Raw genomic sequence first — 19,808 nt, 5'->3', positions numbered from 1 at the left:
TAGTCGTAAACATAAAGCCATGCATTGAATTACACCTGCTCTTTGCTTTGCTATTTTTAGCACAGTCTTTGTTCCCTTCTTTTTCTTTGCCTGCCTTTTCCCTGCTTCTTCCCATATCCTGCTCCACCTGCCAGGGTAACTCCCAAAGTGGCCACAGTTCACCCAACTATGAAATGGGATGATTCTAGTATCTAGCTAGTGTCCTTTTGAGGCTGAACGGTAGAGTGTGCAGCTAGTCTCAGTGCCTGGCACAGAGCACGTGTGCTCTGCACGTTGACCGTGACAGTGACAAAGATAAAGAGAACGAGGGGTTTATGGTATACATGGCAGGCTTCCTAAACTGGGAAGTTGGGACAGCCACTAAGTGATCATTGAAAGTTCACCTAGACATTCCAGCTCACAAGATGCTCGTAGCACCCCCTCTTGGCATGAACGTTCCTGCAGGGGACCACAACTTGCTGGCAGGACGGTTGCAGACATTTCTTCCGGGGAGAGTCCTTCCAGAAGCCTGAACAGCGCAGCTCAGGGGTGAGGGGCCAGGATCCACCTGGGGCAGGTACCGATACCTCACATCCCACGGGGGCCACTATCTCCAGCACCAGTTGCCCCGGTAGAGCCCCAGGATCCCCACAAGAGACGACCAGTTCTAAGAGTCCATATGGAACGTACCTGTCAAAGCTCTTTTTAAATCACACGCAGGGTTACCAAAAACACACTTGACACGTGCTGTCTTCCTTTCCTGAGAGCAGAGCCAGCCAGGTCACTGAAGGTCACGTTCTCCTGCAGAAGGGGAAATGGTTTCATGAATGCCCTTTTTTTGCTGATACGAGGCTCATAGTAAAGCTGTGTAGAAAGGTTTTCTTTATCACTGCTCCATAGACCTGAAGTCCAATGAGAACTGGTTTATAATCCTTGACATGTAGACTCTCTCTTTTGACTTTGTTCTTTGCAAGGATTTCCATTACCCTCTTGTGTGCCTGCTTAGTGACTGGCACAGTTTCTGTTCTTGAACATGTTTCTGTGAGCAAAGGTCACAACGGTCACTTTCTCCTCTTCTGTCTGTGCAAGTGCTTCTAGGCCACGGTCACTAGCTGTCAGAAGCCCTGCATGATTAACTCAGGGTTGTTGTGCTTTAAAAAAAAAATTACACCCCATGGTATCTTATTTAATGCTTACAACCCTCTGTGAAGCAGGATTTTTATTAGCTTGTTTTACAGATGAGGAAGCTGAGATTCTGAGCCTCAGGCCATTGTTGTAAGAGAGCACAGCCATGAGGGGTGAAGTCAGGGCTCCAGGTCAGGCAGTGAGACGCCAGCCCTGTGCCCTGAAACCATAGTGCTCTGTCTCCTCCCTGCCCCGTTCCCTTCAGATCCTATCAAGCTGATGGAAAGTTTTCTAGACTCTTTCCCAGAAGCTTCCTTCTATCTTGTGGCATGTTTTTTCATGCCTTCCTCAAGCGGACTAAGTTAAACTGAGTTAAAGTAAGTTAAACTAAGTTAAACTCCCCTTCTCTGCACCTGCTGGGAGGGCATAGATAGAAAGCCTGGCCACCACGAAGTCCCAGGTTACTCTGTTAACCGGACACGTGGTGTGAGAGCATTATGGCCATGATAGGCAGGCACAGGCAGGATGGATTTAGCTGAGTGGGTTGGCCCCCCTGCTGTGACCTACCTCCTCTGGTCTGTTGTGGGTACACTATCAATCTGCATACTTAGTCAGAGAGGTCTTTTTTTTTTCCCCCAGAGAGAGAGAGAGAGAGACAAGCAGACAGACAGACAGCACAAGCAGGGGAACAGCAGGCAGAAGGAGGCACTCCCGCTCAGCAGAGAGCCCCACTTGGGGCTCGATCATGGGACCCTGGGATCATGACCTGAGCTGAAGGCAGATGCTTAACTGACTGAGCCCCCCAGGCGTCCTGGTCAGAGAGGTCTTCACTAGTTGCTCAGTCAGGTTCTTGGGACAAATGAGTCTGCCAGGTTGCCCCAGACTCAAGGCCCACCAGACACTGTAGGTTGGATGACGATAGCATTAGAGTGTTGTGTGGCCGCTCACTTTTCTATTCTGCTGATAAGGCCTTGGAGGAAGCCACAGGACAGCCTTCAGGAAGGCAGGGACACAAACCTCCTACAGTGAGTGGCGGAGCCTCCCAGGCGGGGCAGAGCAGCTGAGAGAAGAGGGACCACTGGCTGTGGCCCGCTGTTCGCGTCTTAGTGACTTTACACACTGTCTCTGGAGGAAGCCTTCCCTGTCATCCTCTCCAGTCCTCAGGCACACGGCTTCCTTGGTGAGATGGGCAAGGCCACAGCCTGCAGAGATGCACGGAGGGACCCTCCACAGATGTGTTTCTGGCCACAGCAGGGCTGATCTTAAGAAGCAGAATGAATAGAAGGGGACTTCCTGCAGAATTTCCACATTTTCTTGTGCTGAGTAGTTGCATAGCTTATGATTACTTTTAATTATGCAAGTAATACCTGTTTATAATGAGTTCACACAAAACAGAAGTATGTAAAGTGAAGAAAAGTCTCCTATCGGGGCACCTGGCTGGCTCAGTCAGTGAAGCATCTGCCTTCAGCTCAGGTCATGATCACAGGGTCCTGGGATTAAGTCCTGCGTCAGGTGCCCTGCTTGGTGGGGAGCTTGCTTCTCCCTCTCCCTCTGCCTCTTGCCCCCTATGTTTTCTCTCACTCAAATAAATAAATAAAATCTGTTTGTTTTTTTTTTTTAAAGATTTTATTTATTTATTTGATAGACAGAGATCAGAAGTAGGCAGAGAGGCAGGCAGAGAGAGAGAGAGGAAGGGAAGCAGGCTCGCCGCTGAGCAGAGAGCCCGATGCGGGGCTCGATCCCAGGACCCTGAGATCATGACCTGAGCCAAAGGCAGAGACTTAACCCACTGAGTCACCTAGGTGCCCCCACTGTTTTGTTTTGTTTTGTTTAAGAAAATTCTCCTGTCCCTGGAGGGGAGGGAGTTGGAAGTTGGGGAAAATGGATGAAGGGGATCAAGAGGTACAAACTTCCAATTATAAAATAAATAAGTCATAGGGTTGTGCAAAAGAGAAAAAGAAAAAGGTCTCCTTTCCTTCCTCATCTCCAACTCCATTTCCCTCAAAGGTGACTAACTACAGTTCACATGTATGATTCTCAGCAAGACTTGACTTAGCAAATATAAGTATATCCTTATCCAAAATTCATATAAGGATTTGTATAAGGCTATAATAAAATTTGTGTAAAGGTGTGTTTCTATTATACCCTTAGAGAAAATATGCTCTCTTGTATTTGCTAATTTCATATTATATCAGGGACATCTTTCAAAGTGGGCACATTTAGGGTTATTACTGTTTTTTTTTAGTGGTTACGTGGTATTTAATTCGGTGGATGTTATGGATGTTTGGATATTTGATGCACGCCTCAGTGGGTGTATGTGCTTCTGGTCCCACACCTATCACATTTTGTTTGTTTCCATTTTTGTGCTGTTTTGGAAAATGCAGTGAACATCCTTTCCATAGACATGTGTCTTTATATCCCCATTCCAGCATTTCTGTAGGACACATTCTTAGAAGTAGAATTTCTAGTCATAGGTTAGGAGCATGTTTAAGTTGGAGACATACACAGGAGGAAGTTTTATGCCATCTTTAAGAACATCCAAATATAGGGCGCCTGGGTGGCTCAGTTGTTAAGTGTCTGCCTTGGGCTCAGGTCATGATCCTGGGGTCCTGGGATAGAGCCCTGCATCAGGCTCCCTGCTCAGCAGGAAGCCTACTTCTCCCTCTCCCACTCCCCCTGCTTGTGTTCCCTCTCTGGCTGTGTCTCTCTCTGTGTCAAATGAATAAATAAAATCTTAAAAAAAAAAAAAGTATATCCAAATATTTGTCAACATGAGGCTGGAAGGAAGTTCTTTCCTCCCCTATTGCAGTTAATTTGAAGTTGAGGGATATGAATAAGAAGCTTCTAGAGGTGGTTTTTCCTGAATAATACATGATTTCCCTGAAAAGGGATCAGTCAGGATTGCTGTATTTTATTAGTAAATTTTCCTTTCAAAGGTACCTTATTTTATCTGAAGTATTTTATCGCAAAAAACTATCTAGAATCACTTCTTTTAATTGCCCTTTATTTATTATTGAACCAGAATAGGGACATTTCATTTTTGATGGTGTTGAGAAGGGCCTTTATTAGAATGGCGCTGAAGAAACATCGAAGGGGAAAACAATTTCTTTATCACTACATCGAACAGTTCTCAATAACTTTGAAATAACTCTAATATGTACAACATAAAAATTTCAAAACCTGAAAAAAAGAAGGCAATAATGATGAAAAGACATGAACATAATGTATAGCCACTGTAGACCTTGAATGTTGTCCTATAATGCATAGTTCTTAATTCTTTTGGCTGAATTTTTCAATCTAAGTTGTATCATTTTTAAATAAATTGATCTCCTTCCTTTTGCTGATGGAGCACATAATTTATTTCTACTTTTCAAAAATGAAATGCATTCTGTAAATGTACTAGAAAGAACTACGTCCTGCTATGAGGCAAACCACTGCACGGAGATTAAGAGCTTTGAGTCTGGAAGCAAGCAGACTGGATTTAATCTCAGCCCTGCAAACACACAAGCACCACTACCGTTTATGCAAATTACTTAAATTTGTATTTCAGTTTCCTCATCTGTAAAATGGGGATGGTGATATCACCTAGCTCATTTAGTTTGTGGGGTGTTCATTTTAAGTGCTAGCAATATAGGAAATATGCAAGATGCTATAATAATAATAATTATTATTATCATTACTATTAATGGGGTGTTTCCACGTGTTACTCGTTAGTCAATGGGGAGATCATTTCATAGGATAACGTTCATCATATTTTAGTGTTAGGACTTTCAAGGCATTTTCTTACTGGGAAATTTCTTTTCAAAAGTGTATTCCATTTACCCTGATAATTTTGCTCACTGAGAATATCCCAAGTGTGTACAGATGGTGGTGTCTGTATATGTTCTGTGTGTGTGATTTAGTTAGAAGATTCACAGGAGAAAAAAGATCCCACACAGGTTTTGTTCAGAGAGATGAGTATATAAAAGGATAGGGTAGAAAAACAAAATGTTTTTAACAGACTCACATTATATTTGTGGGTGATTATTTCTGATGACAATTACATCATAGTAAGTCCTAGTCCTAAGATGAAAACCCATTTTTCTTCCATGAATTTAATGAGCTTGTTTAGAATCAAGCTGATTGAAATATTTTGTTGCCCTTTGAAAAGCCACATTGTAGATTTGGTTGTCCTAACCTCTTTTGTTTCCACTTGCAGAGCTCCTATGGATATGGTGACCTGTTCTCTGACACCTGGAAAGCCTTTACGGATTATGATGTTATACATTTGAAAACTTATGATTCCAAAAGGGTACTGGAAATTTTCCTGAAATGTCTGTAAATAACAGTCATTGCAGATGACTCACTCATCAAATAAATATTTAATATGAGCTTCTATTAACTATTACCATTGATTTCTGACTTCATAGTTTCTTTTTTTATAACTTTGAATCAGTCTTAATTATTAACCATGTAGCGTTAAAAAAACTTTTTTCCTTTAGATTTTCCAAAATTATGAGTTTTACTTGAGTGGAGTAGCTTGTTATTCAAAATATTTCAGTGCAAAAAAGAGATGAATTAAAATTTATTTTCTGTAATGATAAGTACTGTTTTGATGTGGTACAAATCGTGTTCCCTTACCTGTACAATCCCTTCATTCTTAGGTATGTTTTCAAGAAGCTGTTTTTTCCTTACTCCCCCGGATGCGATACGGGCTGTTCTATAATACCCCTTTGGTAAGCATCTCTGTTGTTCAAATTTGTATTTATACATTTATTCTCAATAGGCTTTTAAGATTTATTTATTTTAGAGAGAGAGAGAAAGCGCACACACATGTGCCGTGGGAAGGGCAAAGAGAGAGGGAAAAAGAATCCTTAAGCAGACACCCCATTAAACGTGGGGCTGGACTCAGGGCTTCCCCCAGGACTGTGAGATCATGACCTGACCTGAATGCAAGAGTTTGCCTCTTAACCAGCTGAGCTCTCCAGACATCCCTGTTCTTTTTTTCTTTTTTTCAAAAAGATTTTATTTATTTATTTGACAGAGATCACAAGTAGGCAGAGAGGCAGGCAGAGAGAGAGGAAGGGAAGCAGGCTTCCCACTGAGCAGAGAGCCCAATGAGGGGCTCGATCCCAGGACCCTGGGATCATGACCTGAGCTGAAGGCAGAGGCTTAACCCACTGAGCCACCCAGGTGCCGCCCAGACATCCCTATTCTTGATAGGTTTTAAGATAACATTTATGTATAACTTGTGAACATCTTCAACACTAATGCACAGTTATTCACTGTGATATGACCTATTGTCTCATGTTAGATTTCTGGCTGTCAGAACACAGGCTTATTCCGGGCATTTTCCCAGCATGTGCTTCACAGACTGAACATCACACAGGAGGGACCCAAGGTAAGGAGTACCTTATAGGTTCTGACATGAGTTTGACTTTTCACCCGAAAAAAAAAAAAAATCAGTGCCACCTTTTCAGAAAAACAATCAGAATACAGTGTTTTCTGGGTTAACAATTTGTCACCTGAAGTGATCCAAAGTCAGATGTCACATACCTGTGACAGATAAGCTAAGGGACAGTGGAAGTATGTGCTTTTCCCTGTCTTTTCCCACTTTATCTTGTTCTCCCCCAGATCCCTACCTAACCCACAAACCCCTGCCAAAAATTCCACCTAGCCTATTTACCCTAAAGATTCAAATGTGGTGCTCCAAAGGGGCACATGCACCCGTATGTTTATAAGCAGCAATGTCCACAATAGCCAAACTATGGAAAGAACCTAGATGTCCATCAACAGATGAATGGATAAAGAAGATGTGGTATATATACACAATGGAATACTATGCAGCCATCAAAAGAAATGAAATCTTGCCATTTGCAACAATGTGGGTGGAACTAGCAAAATAAGTCAGAGAAAAACAACTATCATATGATCTCCCTGATATGAGGAAGTGGAGATGCAACATGGGGGGTTTGGGGGGTAGGAAAAGAATAAATGAAACAAGATGGGCTTGGGAGGGAGACAAACCATAAGAGACTCTTAATGTCACAAAACAAACTGAGGGTGGTGGGGGGGGTGGGGGGTAGGGAGAGGGTGGTGGGGTTATGGACACTGGGGAGGGTATGTGCTATGGTGAGTGCTGTGAAGTGTGTAAACCTGGCGATTCACAGACCTGTACCCATGGGGCTAATAATACATTATATGTTTATAAAAAAATTAAAAAATTTAAATAAAAAAAAAAATTCCACCCAGCCAGCCAAACAGAAGTGTAATAAACGGGTTTTGTCTTCTGTGGCTAAAGTGGATGCATTTTGGTTTCCTGAGAGAGCTCTGAAGGAATCAGGCTGAAAACATAATTGTCCCCTAATTGTGTCCTCATTGAGTTTCATCTCTTTGTGAAAATCGTGTTTTATGTTCTAGCATTCACTCATATGTGCAGGCATATACAGTATGATTTTGCCTTTTCCTTTTGATAACAGGACGGAAAAATCCGAGTCACCATCCTTGCACGGAGCACAGAGTATCGGAAAATACTAAACCAAAACGAGGTTAGTTTTTGGTATGCATTTTTAATATCGTCATATTGAATTTAACTTCCTGTGACTGATGTGCTTAATTTTTTTCACATTGCATTAAATGCTTTGATTTGCAATTATTAGCTTTTAGAAAGCTTTGATGGCTCTGCCCAGTTCACTTATTGGGCTTCTCTCCTGGGAGTCGGCAAACCACCGGTTGCCTAAACTAGTTTTGCCTCACCGGAAACGTGCATCTGCCCCAACTCAGGGGGGGAAACGGAGGCAGAAATTCAGATTCCTGCCTTTACTGCCACAGATTGCCAAACCGACTAGCAGCGGAAATGCAGGGGTATCTCTTGAGCGGTGGTTGATGGAGCATGGTGGCATCCAGAGGCTAAGCTGGAAGAGTCTCCGTTTTTCTCGGGACAGTGAGTCTTAGAAACTATTCACCTCTTAGGTTCTCAAATTCATTTTGATAGCGTTGACTTGTACATGATCCTTAAATAAGATCTCCCTGCAAGGACCTGCCTACAGCAGCATGGCTGGGAGATGTTCTCACAATAGGGTGGGTGATTGCACGGATCCATGTTGAGCTCCTGCAATGCCCCTGGCCATATTCTAGGCCCTGGAGCTACAGCAGAGGACCGGACAGGTAACGTCCCTTCCTCACAGAGCTTACGCTCTCAAGGTGGGACAGACAAGAAGTAAGTAAACAAGTGCCTAAGTAAGGCGATTTCAGGTAGTGGGCGGTGCTACAGAGGAAGTGAAACAAGGGGATGGGTTGGGGCAGGAGATGCAGGTGGAAGAGGGAAGCAGTCAGGTGAGGTGTTTAAAGACGTGCTGGTGGGAACAGAGCTCAGCCGTAAGCAGCCAGCTAAGGAGCGAGCCTCCCTGGCAGAAGCAAATAGCCTGTGGTATCCGGAGCTTTTGGTGCTCCAGGAATGGAGAGGTCTCCAGCATGACTGGCACAGTTGGAGAGGTGAGGGGGACCCCACAAAAGGTCAGAGAAGGTCAGGAAGGGTGTGAGGAGGTCCCGTGTCTCAGCAGCCTCAGAGGCCCTGGTGAGAAGATGGGCGGGTTTTATTCTGGTGGGAGGGAAGCCTCTGGGGAGTTTTCAGCAGGGTGTGTCAGGCAGAATCCACCAAAAGAAGTCCCCGTCCTAATCCCTGGAACCCAGGACTAAGTTAGGTTATGTGGCAAAGGGACACTAAGCTTGCGTGAAATTAAGGTTGCTCATCAGCTGGCCTGAAAATGGGGAGATTAACCTGGATGATCCAGGAGGGCCCGATAGAATCACCAAAGGGCCTTAAGCCATCTCCACCAGAGAACTCTGGCCTCTGCCTGGAAAGCTCTTTGCTTGGCTGGATTCTTCTCACTGACCGTATTTCCAATGAGCACTTCCCGGAAAGTGGAAGAGGAAGGCAGAATCCAGGAAGGAAACATGAGGATAGAAATAGGGCCAGAGAGAGGCTGTGTTCCTAGCTCTGAAGATGGGGGAAGGGCCCCAAGGCAAGGAATGCGATGGCTTCCAGAAGCTGGAAAGGATTCTCCCCTAGAGCCCCCGGAAGGAGCACAGCCCTGTGGACAGCTGTCTGTCTTGCTGTTGGGACTGCTGACCTGCAGAGCAGTGAGAGGGTCCATTGTGTTCTTCTGAGCTTGGACTCTGGTAATTTGTTCCAGCAGCTCGATGAGAATGGATACACAGGAGAAGACGTGAACTGGCTTATCTATTTATTTGTAACGCACTCTGGCTGCAAGCGTAGGAACGGGGGGGTTCACGCAGAGTTGCCTCTGTGACGTCGGTGAGAGTTTGGGTGGAGGTGGAAGTAAATGGGTTCAAGGTTGGTCTCAGAGATGGGGTCTAGGACACTTCTGTCGGAATATGCCGGGGAGGGTGCTGAGAATCAGAGCTGAACTCCTGGGCTTTTAGCTTGAGCAGGTCAGTTGGAATTGAGAGGGAAGAAGTTCAGTAGGAGGGGACTGGAGGCAGGTTTGGATGGGTAAAATGTTTTATGCAGATTAATTTGGATGCGTAACAGGCAGATCAAAATTATGTAATTAGTGTCTTGAGATTCATATGGATTACGGAGGATATGGACATATGGTGTAATGAAACATTGATTGGAAGCTGTGGGTGGAAGAAATGAGCAGTGTGTGTGTGTGTGTGTGTGTGTGTGTGTGTGTTAAAGACCTGGAAATAAAAATGTATCAAGTGATGCAGTGCTGGTGTAGATGAACCGGCAGATCACTAGTGTATATTGGCAGACATAATACAGACCCAGTGCTAATTATGGGCCAAGCATGTTACTGTGTGCTCCAAAGCTCCCAGCAAACCCATGAGGTTCCTATTTTATTATTACTCTCTGTTTTAGACAAGAACATGCAGGCTTAGAGGTTACAAAACATGCTTCAGGTCACCAGCGAGGGAGCAGATGAATGGGGGGCGAGCTGAGATCGTTAGGGTCTGAGGCTGCTTCTTAAGCAGAGAGCTCTACTGCCCCAACACGAGTGAATGTGAGAGGACGCTGACCCGCCTCGGCTCCCCGTCCGTTGGGACGGCTGGCCAAGGAGCAGCATCAAACCCTGGCAAGTGGTCCAGCGTGAAGGGATAACATCAGTGGGGCCCGCAGCATAGCCAGCGACATGTTCACCTCTGGTCCCACGGACTGTGCGAACAATGTTGCCTGCAGTGGGGACTTGGCAGTTCGGATCTGAACTCTGAGCCAAAGAGCACCCACTGGCTGCTTTTCTCCCAGTGACTGGTGTCACTGGAAAAGGTAGCTACCCAGCAGAGAAGAAAGGCCCTTTGAGTCTAACCTGATTCGTGAAGAGATCATAAAACCCAGGGCTGCCTGGGGGGCTCATTCAGTGAAGAGGCTGCCTTCACTCAGGTCGTGATCTGAGTCCTGGGATCGAGTCCCACATCAGGCTCCCTGCTCAGTGGGGAGTCTCCCTCTCCCTCGGTCCCTCCTACTGCTTGTGTTTTCTCTCCCTCTCTCAGATGAATGAATAAAATCTTTAAAATAACAAAATCCAGATGCTCTCGTCAAATGCCAGTTCCTGCAATCCTGCCCAACCTCTAGGGTGCATAATCATGTCAGGCGGCTGTGGCCACCTCCACGGTGTGACTAGAAATTGTAAAAACAAGCAGCAAACAAATAAACAAAAACCTGTTTGTTCAAGGACCCTCTGAGACGAGATTCTTTTTTATGTGGCCCCATCTCATTACAAGACCAGGGCTCATGCCCACGGATTAATTCACTCCCGGAAGACGGAATTCCAACCTATCCTCACTCCTTCAACTCCCTGACATAAGCAGTATATACAGGGGACTCGGGGGCTGTCTAGAGAGAGAAACTTCCATTCCGTGACTGTGTGTATGTGTGTAACGGGGGAGGGGATTGGATGTAAGTCCCTGCCTGTTGCTTTTTCCACGGCATTGCCTAAAAACACAGGTTCCAGGGTCAGAGGACCTAGATTTAATTTTGGCTCTGCCCTTTGCTAGCTGTAAGATCCTGAGAAAGTTCCTTAACATCTCTACACCTCCATTGTATCATTTAAAAATAGGCGTATGGTGGCAGGGTGGGGGTGGGGGGAGCCTGGTGATTCAGTCGGTTAAGTGTCTGACTCTTAGTTTCAGCCCAGATGATCTCATGATCTCAGGGTCATGAGATCGAGGCCTGTGTAGGGCTCCCCAGTCTCAGCGCAGTTTGTGGAGATTCCCTTCCCCTCCGTCCCCCTTCTACCCCTCCCCTCATTCACACGTGTGGCTCTCTCCCTGTCTCAAATAGATAAATAAATAAACTATTTAAAAAAAAAAATGGTAGGTCTACGGGGGTGCCTGAGGCTGGCTGGGTCAGAGGAGCATGTGACTCTTGATCTTTGGGATCATGAGTTCAAGCCCCGCATTGGGTGTAGAGATTACTTTAAAAAATAGGTGTAAAATAATATTTACTTGGTATGAGACGTGTATGAGGATTCAGTGACCAACACCTAAAGCACTGAGCATTGCCAGCACAGTTGAAGTGACACTTTTGTTACCGTCACTGTTGTAGAAGCGCACACCACAGGCAAGAGGATACAAGAGCAAACATTTCTGAATAGCTGTGACCCACCGTGTTGGGACATGGAGAACCATGGCTGTATTTCTGCTACTGGGTTAATTGTGCTTTGTCACTTTCTGTTTACTGAGAGAATAATTGTCTTTCTGTGTAGATTTTCTGCCAAAAATTCATTGTTTTCAGAGGATAAGGCCGAAAGCACAAGTAGTTTGTCTGAAATGAGATAAAGGATAGGGAGAAAAGTCTTAACCTAAAGCCAGGAACAAGGTAGGTGCCCCGTCTAGGTTGAAAAATTGCAGGACTAACTAGCAAGTAGTAACAGTAGCAGCTAACACGTAGTGGGAGGTGAGCACTTCCCTCCCATGAATTTTCTTCTTTCAGCCTTCATGATAACCAAACCCAGCGCAGTGGGATTTTACAGAGATGATGTGACTGAGGGGTGATATCTGCATTAGAACTCAGTTAAAGGTTAAGAAAATAGACCTGAGTGATACGTAACACCCGAAAATATTATGTATGAAAATAAGACCTTTCAGGACTCAAAGGAAAATAAAACAGAAGAGAAGGAAGCAAAAGATATTCTAAGTGTTTTTTTTTTCCCCCTAGCTGGTAAATGCACTGAAAACGGTGTCTACACTCGAGGTACAGATTGTCGATTACAAATATAAGTAAGTAATATCCCACTCCTGGGCAGGTGCTGTTGTCTTTTGCTTGGATGCGTTAATGGGGCATCAGAAGGGTTTTTCTGATGGGAGCCATGGGTGCTGAAAGACCGGGAGAGGCAGGCAGACACCTCCGTGAGGCCGTGAGCAGGAGGGGACCGTGGGCGCACAGGCTCGGTTTCTCCTCAGTGGTGTGGGGTCTGACGTTTCGACACCATCTGATCAAGAGACATGGCAAGCCAGATTTCTTTTTTTAAATTAACATTTTCATTTGAAATTTCTGATTTTGTGCTCGCTTCGGCAGCACATATACTAAAATTGGAATGAAATTTCTGAATTTTTACAATACCTTTTTTTTAAAATATTTTATTTATTTATTTGTCAGACAGAGATCACAAGTAGGCAGAGAGGCAGGCAGAGAGAGAGAGGAGGAAGCAGGCTCCCCGCGGAGCAGAGAGCCCGATGCGGGGCTCGATCCCAGGACCCTGAGATCATGACTTGAGCCGAAGGCAGAGGCTTAACCCACTGAGCCACCCAGGTGCCCCAAAATTTCTGAATTTTTAAAAGGTGGCGGCAAAAAAAAAAAAAAAAAGCGGGGGTTGTACGCCGGAGTGGTGCAGTCTGTTAAGTGTCCTACTCTTGGTTTCAGCTCAGGTCGTGAGCTCAGGGTCCCTAGATGAAGCCTTACACGGGGCTCTGCACTCTACCCAGGGTCTGCTTTGGGATTCTTTCTCTCCTCTTCCTCTGTCCTTCCCCCACACTCACGCTATCTCCCTCTCTCAAAAATAAATAAATAAATCTTAAACACACACACACACACACACACACATACACGCACAAAGTTGGCAACTAATTCTGAATTTTAAAAAAATGTTAAAATGTTCCTGGCCTAATTTGTCCTGCTAGATACTGGGTCTCCACGGTTGGCCTAAAATTAGTTCTGTGGGAATAATTTGAGGGTCAGAGAGAAACATGAAGTTTCTAAAAATATTACAGAGTATTTGCATTTCTTTGAAAGCTCCAACATAAGCAAAAGGCTTAGAAAGACAGAATATGCCTAACATTTACTGTCAAGGTAAGCCCTGTGGATATAAAAACAACAATGCTGTAAAGTAGCGCCTGTTCCTGATTGAAAAAGTCAAGCAGTGTGGAGAAAAGCCCAGAAGGAAGGGTGAAGACTTTTCTGTCCTCCGCTTGCCCACCTACAGTCATTGTCTTGTTTTCCAAATTCAACACTACAAACAGTTTCTATGTTAAAAAAGAAAAAGTAGCCACATACCAGCATATGGGTCTCTGTTATTGATAAGTTAGAACTTAACAGTAAGAAGGGCATTGTCTAGCTGGCTCAGTCTGCAGACCGTGTGACTCTCAGGTTGTGAGTTCGAGCCCCATAACAGGGGTGGAGCCTACTTTAAAAAACAAAAAAACAACTTAACAGTAAGCAGGGGAGTTTCCACACCTTATTCATTATGCAGCCATTCATTTATACAATAAATCTTTACCATGTACCTGCCAGCCGGTTACAGGCTCTGAGAGAGAATCCAGTTATGGAGGATGGCATGGCTCTGTTCTTGAGGACCCCAGACCCAGAATACAAATAAATAGCAGTCGTAAGAACAGCTACCATTTGTTGGGACTTACTCTTATGTTTTATCTCATCTTACTCTTCCCACAGTCTTAGGAGGGTGGCAAACTATTCCTGTCTTATGGATTACACGGTGCAATGGTGGCTACCATCATTGCCTCAGGAAGACATGGAGGAAGAAGAGGGCCCGAGGTCAGGCTGACACAACTGGGGAGGGCATCTTGGACGCTCTGGCGTCCTTTAGGATATATAGGTGTTTTTCAGATGAAGGAGGAGTGACAATAAATTCAGACCTTGCCAGTCTGAGGGAACTGTTATTAATAGAGTACATGGAGCTTTGCTTTCTTATCCTCAGACTCCGGGGTTCTAGCCACCTGGGCACATACTCCTCCTTCCCCCGGCATCAGGTGGCATTCCTGGAGAAACCAAGGCACATGCACCTCTTGTGAGACATGCACATGGTGCCCTCTGACTTCCTTTTGAAGCTCTTTAAAGAGGAGGAGCTAGGGGGGTGCCTGGGTGGCTCAGTTGGTTAGGTGTCTGACTTGACTTCAGCTCATGTCAAGATCTCAGGGTGGTGAGATCAAGCCCCGTGCCAGGCTCTGCGCTCAGCCTGGAGTCTGCTTGTCCCTCTTCCTCTGCAGCCCACTCACTCATTCTCTCTTTCTTTTTTTCTCTCAAGCAAATAAATAAATAGAATCTTTAAAAAAAATAAAATAGGAGAAGATGGAAATTCTCATTCTCTTCTTAAATCCCAAATAATCTTGGTCATTTTTTTTTCCCTTTGGGTAAGCGGGACTGGAAGATCTAAGGCCACTGTGTGTGTTCAGAGGATTATACTTAGTCTGATGTTTCTTGCCAGCCTCATTTCAGTGGACTTTTTTGGCACTGACTTTGCATTCAAAGTTGGCATGTGTTTTAGGGTCTTGAATTCGGAGGACACTTTTATGATCTTAATGTGCATAAAATTGTGGGTTAGTTTGTCGCAAAGGCAGGACAATGCCTTGGTGGTGTCTGAGCTAATTTTAGGTGTACCCAGATGGCACTGAATAAACTTCAGTCACACAAGGAGAATTTATTTTATTAAAAAAGAATCTAGGGATGCCTGGGTGGCTCAGTCAGTTAAGCCGATGCCTTCAGCTCAGGTCATGATCCCAGGGTCCTGGGATCTAGTTCCGCGTCAGGCTTCCTGCTCAGCATGGAGCCTGCTTCTCTCTCCACCTCTGCCTGCCACTCAGCCTGCTTGTGTGTGTGCACACTCTCTCTCTGACAAATAAATAAAATATTTTTAAAAAATATTTTAAAGTAAAAAAAAATCTATTATTATCTTAAGGAAGTTGTTTTCAATCTGATGCTAGTATAGCACAACATCTCTTTAGTGCCTAATTTCCCCATTTCATAAAGAAAGATCAGGCTTCCGGCTCAGAGCTTTGCCTTGCTGTGGGCTCTGCCTAGATCTGAATCTTTTTCCTTTGATTATATCTGCTTTTACTGTTTGGTTTGACCCATGTTTCTGGTTTTTCATTTAAGAGAGTTCTAAAAGTTTCCTTCTAAAATAAATGCATTGAGGGGCACCGGGCTGGGTAGAGCTTGGAAGGGTTGATCTCGGGGTCGTGAGTTCAAGCCCCACATTGTATAGAGATTACTTTTAAGAAATGGAAATCTTAAAAATAAATGCATTTAAGTTTTTAAAAAAGTGAGCGTACTTAGAAAACAATGTTGAATTATTAAATTATTAAGTTATTAATTACTGGAGTAGGCTTGAAATTGACAAAACGCCATCGCGGTATGCGATTTAAATTGGGAAATGCACTTGTGTAAGTATTGTTACTACACGTCATGAGCTAAGTCATCTTAACAGTTTCTCTCTTGTCCCCATTTGTCTTTTGTTGTTCCATATGCTCGCAGGGAACTTGGGTTTTTGGATCAGCTGAGGATCACCCATAACACGGACATATTTATTGGAATGCATGGAGCTGGTCTTACCCATTTACTTTTCCTTCCAGACTGGGCTGCTGTATTTGAACTGTAAGTGTTTGGAGACAGCTTTCTATTGGGCAAATAATGCTTTTTATGCATGCCGAGACGGTCCTTCAGGCCTTCAAAAGTTGTAACATTTACTCTTTACAGGAAAGTCCCATCATATAGGCTTCTAGAAAGAAAAGTGACTTCAAGTTAAAAATGCGAAGTCACCATTTACTTAGCAAGCAAATTCCGCTTTCTCCCTCCATCTCATGATGATGTGGGAGATGTGAGTCTGTGACTTCCGTCTCGAAGCTCGTTCCTGTGTGCCTCTCGGGCTGTGATCATCTCTCTGCCCTCTGTGTCATTATTGTGGTAAAAATGCGACCCGTATGTTGCATAAGCTGTGCTCACGGCAGCACTGTTCACAGTAGCCACCCGCATGTCCATCGGCGGATGAATGGGTTCCACAGAACGTGAAGTGTGGGTCTATCTGCATACCTCTGCCTCAGCCAGCCTTAAAGGAGGGGATCCTGTCACAGGCCACAACGTGGACAAACCCCGAGACCATTATGTTAAGTGGGATCAGCTAGTCACGAAAGGACACACACTGTGTGATGTCATGTATGTGAGCTACCCAGAGGAATCTGGTTCATAGAGATGGAGCCTGGAACCGGGGTTGCCAGGGGCCCACTGAGGGGTGCAGGGCAGAGAGGAAAGTGAAGAATTCATGTTGCCTGGAAGTGAGTTTCCGTTTTGCAAGATGGGGGATTTGGTTGCACAACATGAATACACATAACACTACTGAACTGTACGCTTAAAAGTGGACAAGGTGATACATTTTATGTGTTTTCTGCCATTCAAACTGGTTCAAGAACCTGTATGTCTCAGAAGAGCACGGCTTAAAACACAAGTCTGCCTTGTGCTCACTGATCCCATCCATAGGAAAACTGAGGCTTCAAGTGAAAGTGATCTTTCTGGGGCGCTCCTCTAACTGGGTGGGTGGTTATGGGGACGTGGCCTCCTCCCCCTTGGTAATTCTTCCCTGGACACCATGCCTCATCTTTCGTTCTGGACACACCAACAGCAGTTACTCTTACCTCCTTTCTCTCTTTGTGTCTGAACACCAAGATTTAACTCAGTATTTTGTTTTATTTTATTTATTTATTTTTAAAGATTTTATTTATTTATTTGACAGACAGAGATCACAAGTAGGCAGAGAGGCAGGCAGAGAGAGAGGGGGAAGCAGGCTCCCTGCTGAGCAGAGAGCCTGATGCGGGGCTCGATCCCAGGACCCTGAGATCATGACCTGAGCCGAAGGCAGAGGCTTAACTTACTGAGCCACCCAGGCGCCCTTCACTCAGTAATTTAAATGGGAGACTATTTAGAAAAATAGTCTAAAAATAGTCTAAAAATTCCCACATTCTGCAAAAATATCTGAAATTCAGATACATTAGAGAAATAGCCAGAGAATTATGGATTCTGTCTCAGCACTTCATTTGTCCCAGAGAGAGGGAGAGAGAGGAGAAGGGCGGTAAAGAAGGAAGGCAGGAAGGAAGGCGAGGAAGAAAGAGAGGTGTGATTGATAACCCTTAGGCCTTGGAGCTCAGCAGATTGGGCTGTTTGTGCTTCCCAAGCTGTGTGCCCTCAGATGTAGTATTTCCCCTAAGTCCCCCTCCGTGCGTGTAGACTGGGTATCAGGAGATCATATCAAGTTCACAGGCTGTCAGCCCAGTTGATAAACTTCAGTTCCTTCCAAACCTTGATCCTGTTTTGTTTTTTAAAGTTGAGGTAGCCTAGTTATGAAGCTATTTAAAAAATAAGCCCCATCGATCTTATACACTAGTTACGCAACGTTTTGCAGGAATGTAGTTGGGAGGTGCATTATTTCTCAGAGATTTGGCAAAACCCCTGGACACAGGTCTCATGTGTGGGTGCCCTTGCATCCTCAGGTACAACTGTGAAGATGAGCGCTGTTACTTAGACCTGGCCAGGCTCAGGGGCATTCACTACGTCACCTGGCGAAGGCAGAACAAAGTCTTTCCTCAAGATAAGGTAAAGTTCAATGATGAAACTCACCTTGTTTTGTGGGGTTTTTTTTTTTTCTTTTCACCTCATTTTGCTTTTTCATTGGTGTTAAATATCTAATTAATATGAAAGACTATCATTAAACTTCAATCCAAAGATAAACTCTTCTTCTCTGGAACAGTGAGTTGCATTTTATATTTGCAAGTTGGGGCAAAAGGGAAATTCATCACTCTGTATCTGTATGTTAAGAAGATAACTTTGGGAAATTTGGGCCTAGGAAGATCTATTAAACTATATATAGGAGGGATCAGTAAACTATAGAGCAGTAGGCCAAATCTGGCCCCCCACCTGTTTTTATAAATAAAGTTTTATGGGGACAGTTGCCTTGGCCAAAGTAAAATCATTTTATTCCTGTTCAGAAAACCATGTCCTCAGTGACTTACAGATTTATGTTTTGGTTTGGTTTTGTAGGGCCACCACCCAACTCTGGGGGAACATCCGAAATTTACCAACTACTCTTTCGATGTAGAAGAATTCATGTACCTTGTCCTTCAGGCTGCAGACCACGTAGTACAACACCCAAAGTGGCCATTTAAGAAAAAACGTGATGAGCTATAAGTGTGCTGAATCAGTTTGCAAAAGTCTGTTTGTTTAAGTAGTCCACCACCCAGCCTCCCATTTAAGTCAGGAAAACACCTTTTATATCCTAGCCCCAAGTTACCTTTTCTATACCAAAACATGCCTTCAGGATAGTACTTAAGTGTTTTAGAGTCTTCAACTGTTTCCTGTGATTTTTGTGTCATAACTATTTATCAGGATACTGTTTTTGCACTGAAAACTTTATTCTTCATAGTTCAAAAATAAGGCTGTACTAGGCTTGCTAGTACATTTGAGCTTCTTAGGTCTACCAAAGTTTTCACATTTCTTGGCTTTAGAATTTGTAAATGTTTTTGTAGATTACCATGGGATTATAATTCTAGAGGCTTCCAACTTGTTTGTGTTATATTTAAGTAAATTCACGGAAGCTTTTTTATTTGCCAAAATCTGTTTCTAACACTGTTTGTGGTAGGAAAGGAAAACATAGCCCCCCCCCCCCCACACACACACAGTGTTGTGATTCTCAGAACCTAACTGTAGGTAGCCTACTCCATGTTAGACATCAAACAGTGTTATAAACAGGTCTGTTTTACCTTTTCAGAGTCCAGACCAAGTCCCACACAATTCTCTGCTGTATCTTCTAAGTGATGTCCAGGTTATATGCACCAAAAATTTGTATAAACCATGCTGCTGCAATAATTTTTCTAACAGATTTCAGATGCAAATCATGTTTTCCCAAAATGTAAAAACTGCATGTGATAAAAACAAATCAGAATATGCCTTGGAATGTCTTGGGGTATACCTTCTAGCTGGTTTCCACTAATTCCTTCTTTACCCTGAAGAGCCTTTATGCCGCATTTATGTATCAAAGTGTTGTTTCTGGTGTGCACAGACCCGTGACGGCATACACCTGTGTGTGCCATCTACCTCTTTTAGCACACACGGATTCCCCTTTGAGTTTGCAGGCTTCACAGTAGCTACATGAAGAGCGTTTTTCCTGATCAAAAATATAGACCCCCCCCCAAAGTAAGTAAAGTTGCATGTGAATTATCCATTTCAAAATGAAAAAGAAACCACGAGAAAGTAGCATTGATTAAAAAGAATCTCTGAAATGCAGACCCACACTTTGGGATTAATTTCTCACTGTTGATGAACTTTCAGTTCAGGGGTCAGAAACCATGGATTTCATTTTCCGCAAAATGTGAAGTTTACATTTTATCAACACTTGAGAAATCTAATTTAGGATGAATGACTTCTATTTTTTCAAGTAGAGGATTAGCAGAGCTGAGATTTTTTTTTTTTAACATTTTAGCAT

The 19,808-nt window shown here is 44.0% G+C and overlaps 1 protein-coding gene across 1 annotated transcript in view; it reads left to right on the top strand.

Annotated features, from left to right (window-relative positions):
* Positions 1–18,874, top strand: part of EOGT (EGF domain specific O-linked N-acetylglucosamine transferase) — a 36,338-nt gene extending 17,464 nt beyond the window's left edge. The window contains exons 10-17 of the mRNA XM_032867357.1: positions 5,303–5,395; positions 5,748–5,819; positions 6,398–6,484; positions 7,563–7,631; positions 12,266–12,327; positions 15,815–15,934; positions 17,821–17,923; positions 18,368–18,874. Coding sequence (XP_032723248.1) covers positions 5,303–5,395; positions 5,748–5,819; positions 6,398–6,484; positions 7,563–7,631; positions 12,266–12,327; positions 15,815–15,934; positions 17,821–17,923; positions 18,368–18,514 — 753 coding nt within the window. The 3' untranslated portion in view covers positions 18,515–18,874. The remainder of the gene's footprint in view (positions 1–5,302; positions 5,396–5,747; positions 5,820–6,397; positions 6,485–7,562; positions 7,632–12,265; positions 12,328–15,814; positions 15,935–17,820; positions 17,924–18,367) is intronic.
* Positions 18,875–19,808: the final 934 nt, after the last annotated feature.

This window comes from Lontra canadensis, unplaced genomic scaffold, assembly GCF_010015895.1.
Source record: "Lontra canadensis isolate GAN:19392208 unplaced genomic scaffold, GSC_riverotter_1.0 scaffold34, whole genome shotgun sequence".
In the NCBI taxonomy this organism is placed as follows: Eukaryota; Metazoa; Chordata; class Mammalia; order Carnivora; family Mustelidae; genus Lontra; species Lontra canadensis.
The sequence above is the reverse complement of the archived record's forward strand: the minus strand, read 5'-3'. Positions and strand labels throughout refer to the sequence as shown.